We start from the raw sequence: 24,251 nt of genomic DNA, 5'->3' as shown, positions 1-24,251 counted from the left end.
CACTGCAAATACACGACTCTTGGCCGGGTGGAGGAACAGAGAGGTGGAGAAACTGGAGAGCTGGATGGGATGAAGGATGGGAGGGGATCCGACTTGTAGCTGGGGGACTTGTGTGACATTGAAGGAGAGCTGTGGAGGAGAAGAGTTGGAGTGATATACTTTAGAGGCAACAGAGGCCATTGGGTGGAGAAGGGAAAATCAGCAAAATCAGAACAATAGATACATTTATACTTTTACTTCTGGCATCTAGCCATTAGAATAACTGAACATGTATCTTCTTTATTGTCTTTATTCTTGAGTGTAGACCTGGATGAGAGAGTTTAGGGAAGGAGGAGTTGTTTTTGTCGCTGTTTTTCAAATCAGTCGAATTTGCAAGCCAGTTGGATAGGAAATGTCTCCCTGAGGCTGGGTGTCTCTCTTTTATCCAGGTTAAGATTTCATCTTGATCTGCTTGAAAGTCGTTTTCACTTATGTAGTGTTGTGTGTGATATGAACTGATGGATCAACAGGGAGTCATGTTTTCTGCGTGTTTTCGTCCCTTACATTAAGGTGAATTATGAGTACTGATGTTGGGGAGGTAGCGGATGATGATACAAAATAAAATACTAACCAAAAATACTTTAAAGCAGTGGTTCTCAACTGATGGTTCGGGACCCAAAAGTGGGTCGCGGAGCCGTTTTCAGTGGGTCGCAAACATGTGACTGAAAAAAAAAGAAAGCGTCCAAAAGGTTTTGTTCCTTCTCTTTGTTCCGTCATGTTTCGTACCATCTGAGGTCCGAACTGCACCATTTTCATCCAGTAAATCTGATTGGTTGAAAAAATATTTGGGTCACGATATTCGTGAAGGAGCTGCTTCAAAGTTAATAAAAAAAAGACCTGTTTTGTGAATGCAGCAGTACAAATTAGGTATGTGTTGAAATGTGTAAGTCAAAGTAAAAAAGTTAAAATTAAATGCACAAAGTATTTCAATTATGTTACGTGCCAATGAGAAGGGAATTAAACATTTCTGTCTTAATTAGAGTGTGCTGGTTTATTTAATTTAGATATACTATGTGTAAACTAAGGAGTCACCTCACAGAGTTCAAGGTGAAAAACGCTGCGAGTAATGTCAGCGTATTAACATAAAGGAATGCACACGTCCGCTGGGATTTACACCGTTTAAATCGGCCCCATGCAGCAGTCGGACGGTCTCCGATTATGGATGACCAGATTCGACCCTGTATATTTATGTCTGTGGAATGTGCTTTTTGTGACGGCTTTATGGTTACTGCATAGAGTGATAACAGTCCAGCTCTGCAGCCGGGCTCAATGGCCTTGAGGAAATATTTTCCTTGTAGGGTGTGGAGGGAGACGGTTCAGGGGAGGAATTCCCATGGGGCTTGATCTTGTGATGAAAGGAGGGCGTGTGTGTGTGTGTGTAAAGATGGTATGGGAAATAAACGAGTCCCACTGTCACATACAGTGAATGGTGACAGAAAGTGAACACACAGGTGGACGTAGTGAGTCGACCTCCAGACTCCAGCATGGGGCTCATGAACATGGCTTGTGCCGTTTACAGAAGACAGCTGGTGGATGTTTTCACTGCCCCACCCAAACTGTGAAAGACAAAACAGTGTGAAGTGATGTCATTACTACTGCTCATGCAAACCAGCTGCACGTCCATATGGGCTGTGGTTAAATTCTTCATGTGTTAGAGAGCAGATGTATTATATGTATGCATGTGTGTGTGTTCATACATGAGCATGTTCCTGCGGCATAAAAACCCCATCGCCCTTTTCCGTTGTATGATTGATGTTTTTTTTTGTAACAAAATGAGGCTGAAAACAATTCATAAAAAGTGATTTCTTTATTTTTTCATGTTAAATCCAATTGAAATCACAGGATGCTAGTCAAATGAAACAGTCACATTGGAATGTTAGCAATGAAATAATACACGATAGGCTGAAAGGAGAAGTCAATGTGACACATCCCATTTATATCAGAATTTTTTTCTTAGCTCCAGTAAAAACATGGCAGTGTCCGTTTTTTGGTATTAATTCTACAGCAGAGGATTGAGACAAATTAGAGGAAGATGATTTTTTTTTTGCATCAAGGAATAAAGTCAAACAGTCGACAAAACTCGTTGAAATCTTCAGTATTGGTGCCAGATTGAAAAATAATAATCTCAAAATGGTATTTGACCTTTATTGGGAACATTTTCAACTTTATTTATTTACATAACAGTTTCACTTTAATCTGTTAAAATGAAAATGCAAAAGTAGTCCCCCACCTCTGATTTTTTTTTTTTTTTGTTCCCCTAAGTCCTCCTTTCTAACAGTCGTCACCTTTTAAAAATATTTCTAAATGTTAGATGAACCTGGATGAGAATTTGTTAAGGGTGCCACTGAGGGACATTTTTAGTAACATCATCATCATTGAAATGAGATTCTTTGGCACACAACAAGAGTAGATACACAAATTAATAACAAGGAAAAAAAAATCAAAACTATACACACTGTTCAATAGAACAGTGATAGTAAAAAAAAAAAAGCATATACAGTATATTGAAGAGAGTAACGCTGACAGATGGATTTGCTCTGCGTCTGAGGCCTTTAGGAGTCTGTTGGTCTCATAGTCAGTCTGGTGATTTTCAGTAGTGACTGTGAAGAGGCCTGTTGGCTTTGTGAAAGATGACGCACTACAGTTTGCAGTGAAGATAAAAAGACAACTAGACAAAAAAAGATGTCGCTAAACCTCTAGGCACTCCTCCTTCCTCGCCACAGGGACCAACTGCAACTTGGTTAGTTGTCACTCTGTCAGCGTACTTAACAAGAATTCTACATTTTTCATGGCTTATGTTACATGCACATTCAGACTCGTCAACCGCTCGCACGCCTAGACAATCGTCCACCACTCGTGAACAACCGCGCAAACGCACAGTGAGCGAGATAAAATGTAAGGATAAACACGCCGTCCGTGCACAGTACAGATGCGAGCATACACACACATGCAGGATTTAAAAGTAGCAATCACACACATACACACGTTTTCACACCGACACTATCAGTAACCCAACCCATTGACCAGATATACTCAGTGGACGTAGCAAACGTAAAGTTGTGACAGGGACCATATTGAAGTGACCATATTTTGTGACAGGGTGGACGAAAAAATCTAACGTCTTTACCCAGACATAATAGCACTTTGTCAAGCACAGGCTGCTAAAACACAAAGAAGCCACGCCTTAAAATGTACCCTACTTCATCATCTACTTTACTGTATATGGGATGAGAACTTACAAAATGAGCATCACACTGTGCAGAAGAAGACTGGAAAACAGTGATGGAGAGCCTTAAGTTTTTTTTTTTTGGAAAATGTATACGGAGGTAATAAATCTGTGTTCAAGTATTTCTCTGATAGCTCAAGGTTGCAAAGTAGTTCTTCCAACTTGCAATCAAATGTGTTGTATTTCCTGATGCAGAACTAATCTAGCTAACTTTTGCTTTGACAAAACCTTAACCTTAGAGCCTTATACCATGATGCCAATGAGCCAGGAGTTTTAAATGCAATGTGCAAATGAATACAACGTTTATGGCTGTGTCTGTGGTAAAGTCAGGTGTCTAGTTTTAGTCTTCTCGTCCCTACTCGAGATTGTTTTCAAATGCATGTCATCAGTTTTGTTTTTTTTTTTAAAGTAATTTTTCCAATTATTGTGACACCATGTGAATGCAGGGTAAATAAAAAAAAGCAGGAGGACGTCTCATTTCCAAATCTCATGTTGTGTGAGTCGTGTTGCTGGATGCAGCTTTAAGGCACGTCCACTCCGAAACAGAGAGCAAATCCACTCCTTATAAACAGTCTATGATTCAATCACACAAACGAGAGCCCCAATGGATTTTTCACTCTGAGAGGTTTGTAAACAGATTTTCAAGGCAGGGTGATTTATTTCCTGTGTCTGTCTAGGCCTTACAAGAAACTATGTGACTTTATGTGCTTGTGCTGTATTCACTAGTAGAGGATTTACAGGAGCTTTTCAAAACCGGACGACATGCAGAGACATGGCTGCAGTCATTATTGGAACCAGTGCTGATTAATGCTAACTCTTTTCCCACCCAGAGGTGCCCGTCTCCAGTCGTTCCTCAACAACCCGGGGAGGGGGCCGAGCCTTCGTCACCGTCGACATCATTCATCACTGTCACCGTCGTAGTCGTCAGGCTGCTTTGCCTGATGTTAATTGAGGCACAAAGCCAAAGGAGGAGGCCCTATGTGGACTGTGACAAGAGGAGCATTGATGTAAAAGATTGCTCTTGTTCCCTGATGTTCACTGGAGTCTGTGTGTTTTGGGCAGAAGTGGATTCAGAAAAGGGGTTTTCACAGGGATGAAGGTATGTGTGTGTGTGTGTGTGTGTGTGTGTGTGTGTGTGTGTGTTTGTGGATGGGTGTGTCTGTTGGGGGTAGTTCCTGGGCTGTAGTTCTTTGGAGACTGTTTTCACAGCTCGGTGTCCGCCGTCTTGGTGGTGGGGGCGCCGTTGGTGGGAGGAGAGGAAGGCTCGGTCTTGGCTGCCTCAGGAGACTCTCCGTTCACGCTGGGTTTCTCCGGGGTCTCTGCTGGGGGGTTCAGGGGGGCCACGGATACCAGAGTGTTCCCCTGGTTCTCCTGGTCTGCTGGATAGGCCTCCTCTGCCTGCAAATACAGAGAAAAGGCATTAGTCAGCAATCAAAGTCGCCCCGGGGCTGTCATTGGGTAATCTGGTCAGCTGGGCCTCATTGAACCAATAGCATGTTAGCCTCATCGTTAGCCTATCATCGCTCTGCTCCTGTTTTTGAAATATGATTCTTTCTTCGCCTTTAGTTCCTTCATGTCCACATTTTGTGCCGATGCAGGACCTTTTTTTAACCTGTTAGTTTTGTTCCATTTCTTTTTTTTTTTTATACCATCTGAGTTCCAAACTGTACAATCTTTCATTAACTCAATCTGCTCGGTTGAAAAAGCATCTTAAATTTGGGGCCGCAAATTTTTACAAGGCAGTTGGTAGAGGGTCCTGACTCAGGACTCCTGAGGCTAGACCAGTTAAGAACCAATGCTCTATATAATTGAAAATAAAGGAGTGCAGTACAGGTTGAATTAATAATAAATTACCCTAACAATTAAAGATCGTTAAAGAGTGATAAGATAAGACATGACAAATCAAGCTAGCTAACTTAATTATTGATTTTCGAAGCAGCAGAAGCGGGAAGACGACGTTCTGTTTCACTCCATATTCATCAGATTGACATCAACACCTGTCGTCTATGATGTCGTCAGAGCGGTTACTCCTCGTATTGAACTGGCTTTGATGTTAAAATGAAGCACGCTTCTTTCCAAATTGATTAAATATTCAAGGAGCTATTCCTTCGAGTCCTGCCATGCACATTAAGACACATATGTACACTAATGTGTCCAACAACGCCCCCACACACCCTCGCAACTATTAATCCTGAGCACACAAACTCGTCCTCTAATGTGGTTCTCTATCATGTGATCCAGCTGTGCCTGGCTGCTAGATGAAACGGTGAGCGCTGCAGAGGAACAAGGCAGCAGAGAGAACAGGGCGTGGAGCCTTTGGATAAGGCACACTCGCTCTTTCTCCGCGCAGTCTCTGTGATAGCGGGCCAGAAACATTCCCTAATTAAAACCTTGGCAGCGATGATCGACTGCAAGGGAAGGAAACAGTGCTGTTTTGATTTCAGATGTAGTAAAAAAAAAAACATGAACCCTGCCCCCCCCCCCCCCCCCCCCCCCCCCAAAAAAAAGGCTATGCATGGTGGTGCTGAATCTCTAATGAGGGATTTGATTGCAGGAAATAAACACAGGGTGAAATAACTGCAGATGAATGAACAAACAGCCTCAGGGCATTGCTCAGTATGTAAGGTCACTCAGATCAGTGATTGAAACAGTAACAAACATATCAAACTGAGAATTAGCAATGTTCTGCAGAGCCAGCTTGAACATGCAGGTAAACGAGGTTAACATGCAGCACGCCACAGACGCTCCTCTTACCAGCCTCACTCCCTTGGCATCGCCTCTGCGTGGGCATTTGAAGTAACCAACAGTGATCCCTATGGCGGCAAGCAGACCGCTGATCAGGATCCCCACGAAGACCGAGGAACCTGATGAGGACGGGGTCTCCACCTTTGTCACACCCAGCTGCAAAAAAAAAAAAAAAAGAGTTCCAAGAGACGAGGATGAGATGTGTGAATAATGAAGCCATGGAAATCATTATCATCCAGTTCATTTGAATAGAGAAAGAAAGGCCTGCGTAGAGCTCATGACCCACGATGTAGACCGTTAAGTTAAGAGAGATCTAACGGCTCTTTCCACGTCTGCTCGAAATGAAAAAGTGTCAGAGTAACCAGACAGTATGCAGAGTAAAAAACAGCTGACAATTCATTGGATCATGTTTTTATACACTGCACAGCGCAAAGGGAATAGTGGAGCTTAAAGCAGCAACAAAAGCGTCACTACATGTGTCAGGAACAAACCTGATCGGATACAGCTGCTGACGCTATTTTATTTTTATCATATATCGCCCTCATCATCAACAACATTGACAGCTTCTTATGAGAATTCATATCATCATCATCATCATCATCATCATCATCATTGTCAGTCCCATCACTATCAGTAAGTGTGTAGCTGTTCATGAAAGAGCTGGGTCTGTAGCTTTTTTTAAGTTGTTATCCATTTCCTGTTGGTAAAAAAAACGGTATATGACGACTTTTTGTGCACTTCCTGCTGAAATATTAAAAAATGTTCAACTGTTTTTAGTAAACACTGTAGTGTAGGTGAACACTAAGTATGAGGTCGCAGGTCTTAAAAAAAAAGGGGCCCACCTACTGGTTGTCATGGGAATTACAGCAAAACGTCATATTTAAGCTTGTAGGTTTATTGTATTTCGAGTCAAACTTAGCTCATTACACCAATTTTAAGACACATTCACTCGACAAGTCCAGATAAACATTTAACTTCAAGAAATAAAGTAAATAAAAAAATAAATAAAAATAAGGTCTGAATTGTTATAAGTTAAAAAAAAAAACACATTAAGCCCAGAGGCTGCAGATGTGAATGACTCATAGTTAACTCTGTTACAGCTAGTTGACTACAATGTCTCTTTCAAAACAAACAAATAAAATAAAAGTGTCTTTAAGTGAGATGTACTATCTGAAATGAGTTAGTGTAGCAGGTGCAGCTAAAGCTCTCTTACCTGATTCTTCAAACCAGCACTCTGGACAGCCTCAGCCAAAGTACTCAATTTAGCTGCAGGGGAAATGGACATTAGAAATACATCAGTTACTTCACTTCATCAGGTATCAGATGACATTTCTATTGGAGCACAAAAGCACAAGGATGCATTGTCACTTTACAATATCACATTTGTATATGAAACAAACACCCACCATCATCACTGGCCACTTGGATTGTGTTGCCCTCCTGGGAGATTTTTAGGTTACAGTTTTCCTTGTTGCACCAGCCTGCAGGATTATCCTGAATGATGCGTTTAGTGGCATCCTGTAGAGGATTGAATTGGTTTGTCAAAGTAAGTCTCATACTTCATTTCATGAAAAATCTTTACTTGCATGTGGCAAATTCAATTTAAACTCAAAACTTGCAAAGGCCAGAACAAGTTTCACATGTACAGCTTTCTTTACACAACATTTTAGACATTTTTTCATCCCCTCTGGGTTATCAAACAAATGCATATTCCTGAGTTTTCCACCCTTACTGAGCATTAGTGCAAGAGGGCCTCTGAGTGCGTAATGGAGACATAATGCAAGTTGGACGGAAAACTTGCTGACCACACCTTCTTTTTTTCCCACCTTAGCCCTGAACTATGAAATCACCTCATTGCACAATTTCTAAGCTTCAAGACTTTGGGAACTTTGTTTTCATTTTGCGTAATGTGATCCAGACAGCTCTCAGTGTTCCCAGAAGACCACTATGAGCAAACCCCCAAAATCCTCAGTTAGCAGGGAGTGGACCCACAGCTGGACTCTGCTATAACATCCAGATATTTTTTAGGTGGGGATCTGAGGAAGAATCTCCTGCACAAAAAAAATCACCCCCACTGGAACCTGCTCTCTTCTCCATCTGTTCGTGTCACAAGTGACCCATAACATGTTCACCTCAGGAATCCTGCATTGTCTCATACCGGGCTTTGCTTCACCTTACGTGGCCTTGTGTCCTCATGGTTGGAGTTTAGATAAGTTAAAGCAGGTTTGTATTTGAATAAACATGTGTCCAAACTGAGATTTCATTTGAATAATGGAATAATGTGCGCAGAATGAGACCAATGTGTGTTTTTTATTTCGTCACATTAGACAGCGTCTTATGTAACCGTTGATGACTTGGGGATTTACAGAGATATGAACCAAATTTCCTCTTATTTTCCACTACTTCAGAGCAGCTTTGCTTTATTAAACTTGGTCCACTGACACAGGACTTTCACGCTATTCTCTCACTCTTTCCTGTAGAGAATAATCTTCTATTCTTTCTCATTCTTATCCTAAATCTTTTATTTTTTTTACATGTATTTTGAAGTATCGTCAGCTGGCAAAGGCTTCTGGCACTGTAGTGCATGTATAGTTTCAGGTTTAGTTGGACAGATGACTTCTGCAGATGGTGTTGGCTCTCTGGATGACACAGTAATGACCCATATAGAGGCTCAGTAAGGTATGCCGACTGGGATCTGATCTGCTGCTTCCGCTCTGTGCACCTGGACTGACATACTGCACCATTTAAACCTCAGGCGTAAGAGGCATCGAGGCTATACTTAACAATTGGTTCACACGGTTAGGATTTATGAGGGATAGAAAAGGTTGCAAATATGATGTTTTCTAAAGGTTTGAGAATCTCCATGGGGTTTTCTCTGTAAAATAAAAACCCAGACAATAGAGCCACACCCTTACTACTCCTCCTTTTGTCTTACGGACCCCGGGTGAGAGAGGAAACTTCAGCCCTCCTCTTCATTTGTCTCCCGCCAGAAACAAGATTTACAACGTCTGCGGAATGTCTGAGAAAAGATCCGCCTTTATCAAGTCCATATTTCCAACTGTTGCTCTTTACAACACATTCATCTTTTTCCTTTTCGGTGGAGTGCAGGCAACTTTCTCAGGGCCCACGGTGAAGGAGTATTCATTTTCTGTCTTTATCATGCAATCAAACAGAATAGTTTTTAAAGATTTATTTTTGGACTTTCTATATGTCGTTCCCCACTCTCTCTCTCGCTTCCTTCTTTATGACTATATCCACTGTCCTGTCTCTAAAATAAAGGCATAAAAGCCAAAAAAGATGAGCGATGTCTTGGATTAGGAATAAAAATACAAGACTCAAAAGAGCAACTTTTACATTTGCAGACAAAGTTTTTGATTAGTTTATTCTTTTAAAGATGCTTTTTTGGACTTTTTAATGCCTTAATTGTAGAGACAGGACAGTGGAGAGAGTCAGAAACCAGGGAGAGAGAGAGTGGGGAGTGACATGTGGGAAAGGAGCCAAACGCCGGATTTGAACCCAGGCTTGAGGACTACATGGGGCATGCGCACTAACCACTAGAATGGCTCCCAAAACTGTTAATTTTTGGTGGCAGTGTCAGTTGTTTTGCTTTGCAAAGCTTTCTTTTTTGTAGTCATGCTCTTTAATCTATAATCTATATCAAACACACAAAATTGAACTCATACATGGAGCCACATAAAAGTCTTGGTAAAGGGAACAGGTATCAGGTTCAGCTCCTGTTCCTCTCTTCTCTTAAAGTTACATGCCAAAATCTCAGCAGTGGGAGTTTGGATACTGCCTGTTGTTGTCAGGGAGGTAAGCAGGACCTTTGAGGTTTTAGCTTTGGTGATGACGGATTGCTATTTGAGGAGAATATTCTACTTGAAAGTCATATTGTGCGAGCGTGAAGAGGTGAACTCATACTCACACAGTCAGTTGTGACCACCGTAACCTTGATAGCACTTTCTGGTATGTCCTCTTTTCCAACACACTTCACATCAGGCTGTGGACGCAGAGAGAAAGGTAATCACAACATCAGTCATCCACGGAAAAAACACATGGGCCATCAAGACTAAAGTGGTATATTTTACAGAAACATCTGTACAAATGTTAAACAGCCTAAAAACGACATGTTTAGTCTTTAAGTGAGTGGTATTTTTTTTGTTGTTCTGAAAGCCTCCGGATGTTGAAAAGTCAAAAAGTGGGAACATAAAGATTACCCACCACCACGGCTTTAACAACGCTGGTCACTACTGGAGCCACAGCAGCTGAGTCTTTGTCTTCTACAGTGGCAGGAGCATTGGTCCCTGAGGTGCCCCCACTAGAATCGAGTACAACATTTATGATGGTTGCTGGAAACACACTATCTCCAGGAGCAGCAGATTCTACAGTAGCATCAGCATCAGCAGCAGCAGCAGCAGCATCAGTCGGGGCAGCACCTGCATCTGGGGCAGCTGAGGCATCCGTAGGTGCACTGGCAGCTGAAGCATCTGTCACTTAGAACATAATAAAGAAGCAACGCTATTAGACACAGGCACACACTGTTAAAGGCTTTATATGCGATTTTTCACACTTAAATGTAATAGAAATCAAGTATATCCTCTGAAAATAACTCTGTGAGTCATGACTGTCTACAATGGGTGTAACACCCGAGTCCCGCTGTCTGTGATGCTTTCCGAGTTTTCCGAGTCCTATCTTCAGTTTGTTTACATCGCCGGGACGGCCGGCTGACTCCTCCCCTCGCAAATAAAAGTTGTTTAATTGAGGGACTAGAGAAAAGAAGAATAACATACTGTACTCACTGCTTAACTGTGTTTCTAGATCACGCTCATTTCAGGTAAATTTACATGCAGTGTGAAGATACGAGCATAATAAAGATCGCTAGCATTAGCATGCTAACACAACAATGCACCGCAAGTTGTTTTGGTTTCATGCTGGTGCTCAAGGGCGACATCTGCTGGATCAAAAAATCGCATATAAAGCCTTTAAGGTTTTTTGTCTGTCAGGTTCGGATTTTTTATTCAACATATTTACATATCTTTTAACTACCGTACTTTTCTTTTTTTTAACCCCACCTTTTATCGTTTTCTTAGAACATTTCAATATTGTGTTTGTGTTTGTGTACTCGCATGGTCACGCATATGTTTGAAACATGAATATTTATTAACGTTTTCTCAAGGCTCTTACCAGCACCAGGGTCTGCGGCTGGGTCAGCTGCGTCGGTGGGGTCTGCTGCTGCAGCATCATCGTCTTGACACATCACCTCATCTGCAAGGGAAGGAAACACATGGAGGAGTTAAACATATTCATCTGATGAATCATGTGTCGTTGACGCTGGCAGGAGTTACAACCTGTGCCATGTTGTTGTTTACATGAAAGTTCTCTTCTTCTTTTCTGTAATGCAACCTTGTATCTGATCATAATTGTGCACTAACTTTTGCAACTGTATCTCCCATGATTTGGATGCTTTTTGTTTTATCAAGTATAACGTTGCTAATTGCTGCAGTAACCTAGCTGTGGTCTACAACTTTTAGCGGGAAACTATGATGGGTTAAGCCAGATTTTTCTCAGTGGCTGGTACAATGCAATGTTGAAAAAATATCTGGCTACGCAAGACTACTTAATCCCTAACTCCTACCAGGTGTCATAACTAGGCCCCGACCTTGACCATCTCTCTACTATGCCTAACCGTGACATGACCTAAGCCTCGAGCCCAAATCAGGGGGTGGGGCAATGGGGAGACAAAGTTTGAAGGGAGGGGAGCAAAATTCGAGGGGGGAACAGGAAAGACTTGGGGTATCTTAGGATAAAATTTCCAGCGCACACCCAGTTGAATGCTCGTGTCAATGAAGTCAGGGCTAAGGGGTCATTTGAAAAACTTGGCCTGGTTAACCAAACCTTATGCCCAACCTAAAGATACCAAAACAATTTCCCATGTGTGTCTGCAGCCTATGCACACAGTCAAAAGGTTATTACCTCCTGACTCCACATCCCTCCTCTGGGAGTGATCATGTTTCTGGAATAATCTTGGGATTAGGTTGGGTGGTGCTAAAACCTTTCGGGCAAAGAGGGTTAAGAAAAGTAGGAAAACATTTCCAAAGGTCATGTGAGGTTTTTCTAAGCTGATGAACGGATCGCTTCCTTTTTTTGTAAGTTGAAGTCTCATTTGTGACAGATAAACATCTTGTGATCAAGTTTATGAGATAATGTTATTAGACCGCTCTTTTATAAGGCAAGCTATTACTGTGTTGTTTTATTTCTCTCATGTCTTTTTAAGGATTGCAAATTGTATCACCCTGATCCCACCTCTACAACCGAAATGAAGCCACGGGTTTACGCCCCAATGGGAATCACACTGCTTATCAAAATCAGAGAACTTGTTTCCAATTGAATTCAGAGGCTGACAAAGACAACAGCAATGTTTTCCAGTTCATCCGGCAACACTTTCCTCTTTCCTTGGCATGGAAGGAAAACAAAAATGTGTTTAAACAGTTCCAATTCTAACCAAAACCATGCTGGAGTCAGAGGGAAATGTGTTTTGAGCACCACTATCATTATTTACAACATCAGCACACACAAACTTGTAATCCTATAAACACGTCTGACTCTAACACCGGCTGGAATTGGTTTCAAGGTCTTTTAAGGACTGTTAGCAAACCAACTAAAGGGATTGTTAAAGGCTGGCCAACCATGATAGTAGGCCTAAACCTTCTTCAACCTGCACTGTAATATATTGTTCCATAATGTCGGACGATTTGTCTAAACTGAGGCGTCAAACTGGTTGAAAACTGTCCAAGGTTGTTCTTAAAACCAAAACATTATAACACAGAAATTGTCAAAAAAAAGGGGACCACTTTATCTGAAGTTGGACTCTTCAAAATAAGACGTTTTAGGTCAGCCTCTTGTTTCGTCCTCTAACTCATTAACTTGGTTTTTGCAGGATGACATAGAATGGACACAATGAGTGTTGCAAACAGGGAACTTTCAGCCAATAGTGTTGGGTTCGATTCCCATTTAAAAGAAGAGGTGACTTTCTTCAGCAATTCAATCTAACAGAACATTTTGAGTTATGTTAGTTTTGATTCAGTGCACATTAGTTATGAAGTGTAAGTTGTGTAAACCTACACAATTATCTTTTTCAGAAACCTAATAAAGTAGTTAACAAGTGGGACTACTTTGCAACAATGTGTTGATGGTTTTTGTTCTTCCAAAAGTTTTTAATGTGAAACATTGGTAGACAAACATTATTTTGAAAATTGAACTGATGTTGCATATTTATAAATGTATTCACTGCTGGTTAACTCATGAGCTGGGCATGTGCCAAACTAATAAATGAGTGATAATAAGTAATATTTCAAAGCTTAAGTCCGCACAGACCAAGATGCCATATTTGATGAGTTAGTGAGGATCTGATGGTCAAACCTTTCTGCACCGTATAAGATGGTTTTACACTGCAACACTCTATCAGCTCAGACAGCTGTGTGAGAAATGTCAGTGTGTTTCCAACCTGGCGGCCCCTCAGCATCAACATGAAGCCTAAGGACCGCCAGACTCAACATAAACACAGAGGAACATACATAACACTCTCACTCCATAAACACAACAGCGATCCCTCTCTGGGGACTTTGACGGGTTAAGACAGCACACGTCCGAGGCTGCAGTCCATGTAACCTCCTGCTCCTCTCCACTCGCTCTCTGAACTCACATCATGTGGATTTCCTTGCCCTGGCTGTCCTCCTTTTGAGCTTTCAGCCTGTGTGTTCTGGTCTTTGACGTGGTCTGTGGTTATGTACTGTAGCTGTGCCAGATGTAAAGGAACTAAATCATGGGTTAAAGAGAGGTTTCAATATAGTCTGTTTAAAAGCAGCTGTTTTTTTGTTTTTTTTTGCATGCGGCCGCACAAACTAAGGGGCAATAAAAAGGCAGGACAAAAGCCAGTAATGCACCCGCAAATGACAAATGTCATTTAGGGGATGCTTTGAGTGCTTACATGTTCGGCACACATTATCCACTAACGATTGCTTTGCTCTGTCGATGAAGGTTTACACGACCACAAGTGGTGTTGTTGACACGCTGCTGGAATTCGCTGCAGCTACTTAGAAGCTTCTCTGCCGGCTGACCCAGATGTACCTTATGTACTTTACTTTAAATATCAAGGGAATGTAAGCAGCTCCTAAATTCAGTCACACTGTAAACATATTAGATATCATGCACGTAAATAAAGCAATGATAATCCCTCGGAGGATTGTAAAGCATTTCACAACCGGCAGCATCATAAAAACAGAGAAAAAGATTAAGAGAGGTTGTTACTGAGTCGATCAACCTTGACTGAACTTCATCAATTACTGCTTGGGATTCTTGGATCATATCACATTGAAATAATCATCATCAGTCATGAAAAAATGGACCGGAGTGGGTATATAAACAAACACATAAAGAGATAACACCGAGATCAATTTCAAGGATCAGCTCTCTGTCAAGTGTTGAATCATATATTTCCACTCAGACTTAAGTGGACTCAGGAGATTAAGATAAGCCGGAGGGAGAGACGGTGTTTTGTCATCAATGGACAAAGTGAAGACAGATTTTTACATCTCGTTCTGTTCCTTCCTAGACTGACCTCCTCTCAGCCCTGCTCCTCCTCCTCCTCCTCACTGGGAAAAAAAAGCATTCAAACTCCCCTTAGTACACAAACAGACACACCCAGTGACAGGGCGAGTGAATGCAGTGCTCTGAAATATCTCTTAAGAAAATGAAAACATAGCCAGTTAATTAAAAGTGTAAATCTTAAATCGATAAACCACATTTAATATTCAATATTCCAATCTAATGCAATCACTTCTGTTAAGTGTCAACTGCACAGCTTTGAGGCTGAGATGTTGAAGCACCATCAATGAAGTGGATATCATAGTGAAACCAGAGTTACCTTCAGGCTAAAGTGGATTAAAAAACAAACCACCTTATGTAAAGTGAGAAACTATTTCTTTACTAACATATTATTTGATGCTTGTCATGGGATACTTGGCGGAGGTTTTAAAAAAATGTAAGATGCTTAAGATGCTTTCTCTCCCAATTTCCGACACTTTCCACTGTCCTGTCAATAAGATGCATAAAAAGAGCTCAAGCTTTTGTTTAACCTTTGCTACTTTTCAACTCTTTCAGTCATTAAAGCATATTTGTAACTTACAGTGGACAGTGCTTGAGTTAAGCGTATCAAATGCTCATAGGCGCTCTCCTTTCTCAAGTCGAGGAAAAAAGCCCATAGAGAACTACTGAATTAATTGGGCTGGCAAGGGTCAAAGAAAATGATGGCAGACTATTATTCTGTGATTGTATGACTGCTTGTGTTTTCATTGGAACTGTGTTCAAAGATGTTGCCGTGTTCCTACATAGATCCTCCTGCACCATTTACTAAAGCGAGTACAAACCAACAGAACCTACCGCCAAACAGACAGAAATAAAACCTACATTGTAAAGCATAGTTCTGTCTTCTACTCAGGTTAATTCTCTTCTTTTTTTAAGATTCTTATGAATAGGTTAAAGCGTCTCTTTCTGTCTTTGTAACATTGGACCCTAAAGGTGATATGGTTTTAGAACAGTGAGCTCACAATCAGCTGGAATAAGGCAGCGCGCTACAAGAGTGGATCGTTTATTGCACACAATGCTCGGCCTGTAATCGCCCTCTGTTCTGTTAACGGTTGCATGCGTCAGCAGTGAAATAGACCACGTCGACGTGTGTGCACTCAAGATAAAGGAGCAGTATGCTGTGAATATTCATTCCCTCATTGCGTCCCTGTCATCTTTCACCGTATCTCCTGTTCCAGCACTCTGACTTAGGGTGGGGAACAGTGAGCAAATTGCAAGAGAAGCAAAGACGCACTGGACGGGGCGCAGTCAAGAGAACAAGCAGGGGACAGCAGCTGCAGTAAGTCTCCCTAGGGAGCTCCTCCCATCCTTGCCTATGTGCTGTACTGTCAGAAAGCTGTGAAGCTTCTGACATCATCTGAAGGAGGAAACACGTCAGCTCTAACTCTTGGGATTCGCATTCGACCTCCACCCTGACCACAGAGACGACACCTTGGCTGTCACGCACTAATGAGCCACACCCCTCCTCTTGGTCTTCATCCATATCGTCCGCTTCCAGATGTGCACAGAAGATCCTAAAGTCTTCCTTCAGTCCTGTTTTTTTTCTTCTTTCCCCCCAGGAGATACGGTGCAGTTTAAGCCAGGAGCTCCTTTAGTTCCAAAGACTATGAAAAGGAATCGAGCGATTAAGCAACGCTGAAGAGAGGAGGGAGGACTTAGTAAGGCCAACTGTAGAAGAGACAAATGAAGCTTGGAGTATTTATTTTACCAATCCTTATTTTTTCAAATAGATTGTTAAGCCAATTCAATTTAGTAATGATCTCAACAAAGCCAGAAGAACTAATTGTCTGTTTTTTTCATAACCACCTAAAAGCTCCACACTGGAGCTTTAAAGAGGCTGGAATTGATCAATAAGAATTGTTGTAAATCATTGAGGAAGTTCCTGGTTTGGATCAACATCGGACAGAGCGTCTCTGTGGGGAGTCTGCATGTTCTCCCCGTGCATGCAGGGGTTTCTCCCCGGGTACTACGGCTTCCTCCCACAGTGCAGAGACATGCTCGTTAGGTCAATTGGTGACTCTACATTGCCTGTTGGTGTGAATGTGAGAGTGGCTGGTTGTCTGTCTCTATATGTCAGCTCTGTGATTGACAGGCCAACAGTCCAGGGTGTACCCCGCCTCTTGCCCTATGACAGCTAGGATCCCCGCTGCGACCCCGAATGGGAAAAGCAGTAAAGACAATGGATGGATGGATGGATGGAAAACTCTTTTTATTGGCTTGAGCAAAGGCCACTACAATCATAGAATCATTTTCAATCTTCCTGGTCCATGGTCCAACAACTCTTAAACTGGGATTCAAAATATAAAAGTCCACTTTATTAATCCTAGCCTCTTCAGTGACAGTGACAAAATGAAAAACAAATGCCTGAAAATCATATGCTGTGGTACCCGAACGTGAGAGCTATTTTTGTTCCTGCGCAGTCGGGCGGCAAAAGTTGACTTTTTCCGCCCCGCCCACACCCCCTGGAAAAGTTTAGATTTAAAAAAAAAAAAAAAAAAAAAAAAGGAATTAACAACAGGTTTGAGGAATGTTATCAATGTGTATCCTAGCACAGGATGTGGCTATCATTGCACATGGTATGTGGTTAACCTCTGGGAGCTGCAGAGGCCAGAATGCTGGGGGCTGCAGATAACACACAGACACACACGCGCTGCTGGGGTAGCATTACATCCTCGCTGCTATCATGAGGGTGCAGCACAGAGTCTATCCACTGCACTAAAGTGACTTGAAGTGATTATTTTACACTATTTGTTACCTAATCTTTGCTTTGGCCTGTTACATTGTTGCTAAAACAAAAGACTGAGAAAGAAGGTGACATGACTGATAGCAGCTACCTACCATTGTTTTTATTCCCCCCTCTAATTTTACTCATTAAAATGGTTTCAGCAGGGCAGTGAAATTTAAAACCCATGTTTCCAAAACAACCCATCCAGTTTGTTGGTGGATTAGAATTTGGAAGCAGCAGCTGCTTTTCGAAGCCGTGTGAGCTCGCTGCTCTCCTCCTCTCTGTGTCAGAAGATCCAGCACTGGGCTGCAGCAGCAGCAGCAGCAGCAGCAGCAGATGGTCATGGACTGATTCCAGCTGCTGTTTTAACATGAAGCTGTGCGGGGAGAAGGTTGTAAAAAGATATTGAAACCTATAGCCCTAAAAAAAAAAAAAAAAAAAAAACTCTGGCTCTGATATGATTGAAGCTGTCGAGCCAAAGTGAGGGGAGGAAGATTGAGAAACAATATCTTGATAGCCTTCCAGAAACAGCTTAACAAAAAGGAAAGAAAAGCTGCACAGAAACATGCTGATGTTTGTATATATTTACAGTACAAATGAATAAAGGTGTCCAAACTTCGGCGCTTTTAAACGAGCAAACAGGCACAGTCTTATGTTTTCAATTAGGACGTTTAAAATATGGCTTCCACGACAGGCCCTTTACTGAACTTTAATTACCAGGAGCAATTACTCTGGCAGTCCAAAGCCCCATTAAGTGCTTTTATTCCCCAAGGTAAACAGTATTTCCCCGTCCACAAAGAAAGCCCTGCACGGTTAACCAGCAGAGCCGTTGGGTTTTCTGCTGGTGTTTGGCCTTACGTCACCGCAACCTCGGATCAATCAGCGTGCAAAGGATCACTGAGCTGTTTTCATTTTGGAGCCAGCGTGAAAAAGCACAGATGACACAATGAGCAGGGAGGGCTTCCAAGTTCTTGTTTTGGAATCCGCACAATAATCTCGGGGCTTCTCATTAGCAGAGCACAGGAGGTGATTTCAATCATGAGCGGCCATATCTGGAGTTTCTCCGCCTCGCTGCTGCTTTTGCCGCCAAAATTTTTCCTGTGGCTTAAAATTAAGGAGAAACCAGAGAAGAGGCTTTTCTTTTTTTTGTTGTTTAACCTTCTTTATGCTGGTAAAAAACACCAGCTGTAAAAGTGCAGCAGGGTGCCAGGGGAACAAGGAACAATAAGCGCACCAGAACAGCAGTAATTGGAAAAGGAAGATTTGAAGGCTAACGCTAACGTCTGCTTCTCATTAAGGCTGTTCCACTTGGTAAATATTGTTGCTAGACGATCCATTTCTTCAAGTCAAATCCTTTTCCTGGACGATCATTTAGTCAGCAGCGACAGTGGCTTTATTTTCTTACCATTAATATGTTTTCTTTGGAGAAAAGTTGGCTTACTTCAGAGAGAAAGGCAGAAATCTCACTTCCCTTGTTGTGAGTTCTGATAAGGGTTTAGCGGTGAAGGGACTGATGTCAGGCGGAGTTTGTTGGAATATTTGAACGACTTCAGCTGCAGCCTGATCTGGCTCGCTCACATGCAGAAATGCGCTGAAGCACACTGGCAGTCTGACAGAACACAGGCTCCAGGTTTAATTACTCCGCGAGCTCACGTGGCTCCTCAGCCATAACTTAAGGCCCAAGTGGACACACACGCCCAACACTGACATAAGGCCGCTATCTGCCAAGGCCTTACGTAAAGAGAGACCCACGCCCTCCAGCAGATGACGCGAATCAAACTTCAACATCACAGCTTGGGACTGAAGGAATGCTGGTCAATAGCTGGAGGCCATGAGAAAAAAGAGTGGGCAATATTCTGCCCATGTTTGAATTGGCACGATGAAGGAGAAAGAGCATTGTCCAGCGAGAGATGGAAACACATTTTTTGCTTCTAATCTTGAACATTTGAACTTTTCCAAACAGAATGCATTCGTCTGAGAGCTCTCGTGTCTCTTTCATCCTTTTGTATCAATCAGTTCGGTTTATATCATCTTGCATGATATCAGTGAAGGTTTAGTGTGGGCAGCGCAGAGGATTTCTACAGAGAATTAATTGCTTTGCTTGTGTGCAAAAGGGACACACACACATGCCAAATATGGAATCGCCCGACCACAAGCCGAATATCTTGTTTTGTTGTGGTTGAATTCTAACAGCAATTGTCACAGCTCGTTCCACACTGCCCGAGGCCCCTGACTTCGCAAAAGAAACAGTCAGTGTAGATGAGAAGATGAATTGAGAGAGACGAGATGTTTTCTCCCTTTTCTTCAGGGCAGAGTTAAAGCTTGGGTTTTCCCCCTGAAATCTTTAGCGAGAGAGAGAGAGAGAGAGAGAGAGAGAGAGAGAGAGAGAGAGAGAGAGAGAGAGAGAGAGTTTATAACGTACTCAAAAAGGGTCTGAATGACATCATCTAACATCGCAGCCCATGCCCATTGCAGCACTACATATTTGCACGCCTGCATAACTTCTGAATGACAGCCATGGGAAGTGGGAGCATAAACTAAATCTGTGTGCAAAAGAGTCAGCGTCTTTGAGCTGCTTATATGTGACGAGGATGTTTGTTCTGAGAAACACATTTACTAATCAAGAGCAGCAACGGCTCACATTCTGTCTTATCTGCATCCAACCCTTCATCCACTCAAATCACACTCTTAATCCTTGTTTTTAAATTCTTAACTCAAACTGCACAACTTGAATAAGCACAGCTTGAATTGAATGCTCTTTTATTGGTGCATTTTAGGTTCTTAATGCAATAATCCTTGATAATGGAAAACCAATAATTCTCCACAGCATCTCTAAAGGTGTAGGTCCACATCTAGTTTTACTCTCACTGCATGAGTGTCATTGAATATTCAAGAAATTAATATTAAAGCTACAGGAGTTTATAACTGGTTATAGAACAGCCTGTAATTAATACCCATTCCTCTGTATGCAAAGAGATCATCATCTAAAAGATGTATTGCACCTATATAGTTGTTTTTAATGTCCGATACTGCTGCTGCAGGGTATGTGTCAGACGAGGCGATTTATTGCATGCTGCAGAAACTCTTTACATTTTCAACAGCCAAGACTTGTGTTAAGGGATACATTTCTTTGTCTAATAAATTACAGCGGGCAGATATTTTTGTTTTACATAAAGGCTAAGATAAGCAAGAGGCGATGCAGAAATCAACACGGGAGCTTTAATCAAAATTATAAAAGTTGAAAATTAATCATACATGGAAAATAATCCGATATTATTCTTTAAGGTTTTCATAAATGTGACTTCATGTGTTTGGTGAATATAGGCTGTTAAAGCTCTGTTTCGTTAATAAAAAGTGTCTAATTTCTAATAAATTCAGCATGTCTGATGAGGCATGAGACGAGTTCCTCACAGTGTTCATCTTAAGGTCAAATTAAAATGAAAATAAGACTTTTCAAAACTTAGCCCAGTGCTTGAATATGTACCCTCTTTTATTTAAGCAACATTGCTAAAGATCTGACTCAGTTAATATGACGCTTGATAAATGGTGTTCCACGGTATTGTCTAAAAGACTTTGCTGATTTGCTACGATTTCAAACGCCAGATTATGAAAGGAAGACTTAATGTTCAGACTCTTCTCTGCTCAGCACAGACACTACAAAGGATAAGTTTAAGACAGGCCGGGGATCAAGTGCCTTATGACACCGATGCCACTAAATCGGATGTGGCATTGATTAAGCCCCCTGACACACAAAGATTCCTCACTGAGAACGAGACACAATGAGACTGTGCAGCAGTAAAACCCGTCTGCATTAATCAGGAAAAAGTGCCATGACAAAGTCTTCTTTATGTGGATAAAGGCGTCCAGAATGGAGCATGAAACATTAAAAATGTCTTTGACTGAATATAGAGGGCATCCAGGCAAGACCTCTGACCCAACACCGCCGCAGAAACATAGTCATATATTGTCAACGAGGACACAGATTTTGTCTTGTGACTTTTGTGATGACGCAAAACGTGTCAAAATTTTTAAAACAGAAATAACCCAGGCATGCTTGTTTTTGACCCCAGAATGATAGAACATTGCTTGTATTAAAGCAAGAGCTTTTCCATTTTTGCCTTTTGGAGATGTGCTGCATGTGAATATGCCTCTTCAAATTCACACTGAAATGCCAGTTGGACACAAGTGTCAAGCATGTAGCAGGTTGGTGTGATTGGAGGACTTGTGTTGGATGTGGTGAAGAATGAGTTCGGGGTCAAAAGAGCAGAGGCAGCACCCATGTGATATTCCTAAAGTAGAAAATAATAATAGTTTTTGATCATTAAACTGCTGCTGATATGTGTAAAATGCAAAAATAGCTAATAGCAAGACGGGCCTGGGTGTAATCATAATCAGGACTGGTTTAAAGGAAAACCCTACTTATTCATAAATGATCATTTCTGTTTGACAATCAACATCAGTATCAAAGAAAAATGGCGATTAGTTGTGACTTTAAATGTTGTGCTTGTATCACAGCTTTAATGTCTTGGTGGGGAGCACCCAGCGTAATTAGATTTCCATGTAGATCTAATTACCATCTGTTAAGCTGCTGATGCCGACGGTATGTGGTTTCGCCTTTTTTTATTATTGTGCAAACTACCGACATGTTCCGCCACCTCATGATCTTTTTTTTCCTTTTTAAAGCAAGCCTTGGTTATTTTCTTCAGTCTGGGATACTCCTCTTGTCTTCCCAAGGTCACTCCAAACATTTACCGCTCCTGTGCCCACAGATGGGATAACCCCAATGTGTCTGCAGAAGTCGTCCCATTAGGCTGGAGTAGAAGCAGTCCTGCTTTATGAGCATCGAGACAGCTACAGCTTCCAAACCGTACATCACCCTGCAATTAGCATCAAACCTCAGACTGATTTGGAGTGGACTGCCCAGTAAGTCCACATACGCACCAACACACACGTTCATGTTTACATGTTTTAAGGGGACCATAGAGTGATTTACATTTCTTTCCTAGGGACCTACTCTCACAATAACCATAACCACGCCTATCTTTACTGAACCTTTAACTATTGGTTCCCAAAAGGAAGGCGGTTCCCCACAACATTAGAGTGTAAACATATTTTTGTCCCTTGAACACACACACACAGTCTTGTTTATGTCACTTCGGGGGGGCCATCCATTGAGTTATATTAATTTTTCAGTGGACTCTGTCTTAAGTTATGGTGTAAAGTCCACACTAAAACCTAGTTTTAGTTTTACAGAGACATACGGTTCATCTCAACAAGTAGAGCGCAGCATCAAAACCAACTTTTATTTAACATTGCATTATGATACGGTGATATCTAAAGCACAAACCCTTAATCTACAGCTAGTATAAAATAACAACAGTGACAAAGAGTGGCAAAATCATCAACTTAAACGTCAGGTTATTTAACGTTTTTCTTATTATTTGTTGGATAGAATGATCTCTGTTCATGGACGACAAAAGAGGGAGTACAAAACAAAGCTATGATACATTTCTGAGGGATGTAATCTACCAAGGAGACTCACTGCCAACGCCTAACAGCTGGTAAAACCCTCTGCTCCTCCTCATCCTCCAAGTTATCCCACTTTTCAAAACGACGCTCCGTGACAACCATATTTTACAGAGGACTACACGCCTACAAGGTGCAAGGTGTAAGATTTAAGTCGGAACTTCTGCCAACGTTGGAACTATCATAGGGGTGCAACACAATCATAACCAACACTTCCATAACCCTAACACTTTAACAAAAAATTCTGCACAAAATGTGTTTCGATTTATGGTATGGGGACTTGAATTGAAAGGCGTGTCCCCACAATGTGAGTGTGTGACAGTCTTTTGTCTGCAGAACATGAGTAAAACGTGGTACACATTTACACACACCCACTAATGTTTTTGCAGCTCTGTATGGAAACACAGAATATGAAACTATTTTTGCTGGCTGTTGAATCCATGAGTTATGTGGTCACTTTGTAATATGTGGTGCACGTGTAGCTCACACTTACTTATATGTTCATGAAATATCTTTAAGACTCTATGGAGAAACAGTAAGAAAAAACTGTAACAGATGGAACCAAACTGATCCAGTTTTACATTTCACAACACTTTTTGTGGCTCTGTTGTACGTGTGGTTTAATGCCTCTTACACATTCAAACACATATTAGCCCCACCCAGATGCGCTGCAGGATGTAAAGCATAATTATTCTCAACTGCAACTTTCCACTCCTGAGCAGACCCTTTGTGTCTGCAGCCAGCATGCCACTAAGCATGCCTCTGTGTGAAACCTCATGGAAGAACCCATCAAAGCAAAACCCCCACAAGTAGTTTGTAAAAACAACTGTTGATGTAAACATACTGCTGTAGGAAAATGTGTAGGAATTGGGAGTGGAAAACAAAGGAAAGGAAGAACTTCAGCACCTAGCACAAGACTTTTTTAAGTAAAGATGAACTATTGGAGGAAAATAAACGTGCCAAAACAAATACTATAATCAATAATTAGAGAGGTACTCACTGCTAAACAACAGAGCGCAGAGCACAAGGACTCCAGCCATCCTTCCCCAGAGCCCATTCATTCTCCACATGTGCTTAGCCATCCTCTCTGGTCAGACTCAGCAAGCCGGCAGGACTGTGTATGAGAGTAAAAAAAAGTTTGAGGGCCGGGGGGAGCCGTGAGTTTCCTGTGAGGTCTAAGTGAGCGGGACAGACGAGCAGGATAAAGCCTGGCTTGTGTTCTGTTGCTCTTTATATGGCCCCACTCCTTAAGCCTTGCTCCCGCTCTCTCTCTCTCTCTCTCTCTCTGCCATTTCCACACCCCTTTTTCTAACTGCCTGTTAACCCGTTTCCCCCAGTGCAACCGTC

At 41.8% G+C, this 24,251-nt stretch overlaps 1 protein-coding gene across 1 annotated transcript; it reads right to left on the bottom strand.

The window, feature by feature from the left end:
* Window positions 1–2,365: 2,365 nt before the first annotated feature.
* On the bottom strand, window positions 2,366–24,120 carry cd34 (CD34 molecule). Its single transcript, XM_061057940.1, has 8 exons — window positions 23,905–24,120; window positions 11,195–11,275; window positions 10,232–10,503; window positions 9,936–10,010; window positions 7,417–7,528; window positions 7,224–7,276; window positions 6,020–6,166; window positions 2,366–4,663 (listed from the first exon to the last, which is right to left on the bottom strand). Exons 1-8 carry the CDS (start codon window positions 23,984–23,986, stop codon window positions 4,469–4,471), a joined length of 1,017 nt encoding a protein of 338 aa, XP_060913923.1. The 5' UTR covers window positions 23,987–24,120; the 3' UTR covers window positions 2,366–4,468.
* Between the last annotated feature and the right edge of the window lie 131 nt (window positions 24,121–24,251).

Source organism: Labrus mixtus, chromosome 15 (assembly GCF_963584025.1).
Source record: "Labrus mixtus chromosome 15, fLabMix1.1, whole genome shotgun sequence".
Taxonomy (NCBI): Eukaryota; Metazoa; Chordata; class Actinopteri; order Labriformes; family Labridae; genus Labrus; species Labrus mixtus.
Note: the sequence above shows the minus strand (reverse complement) of the source record. Positions and strands in the feature narration are given on the sequence as shown.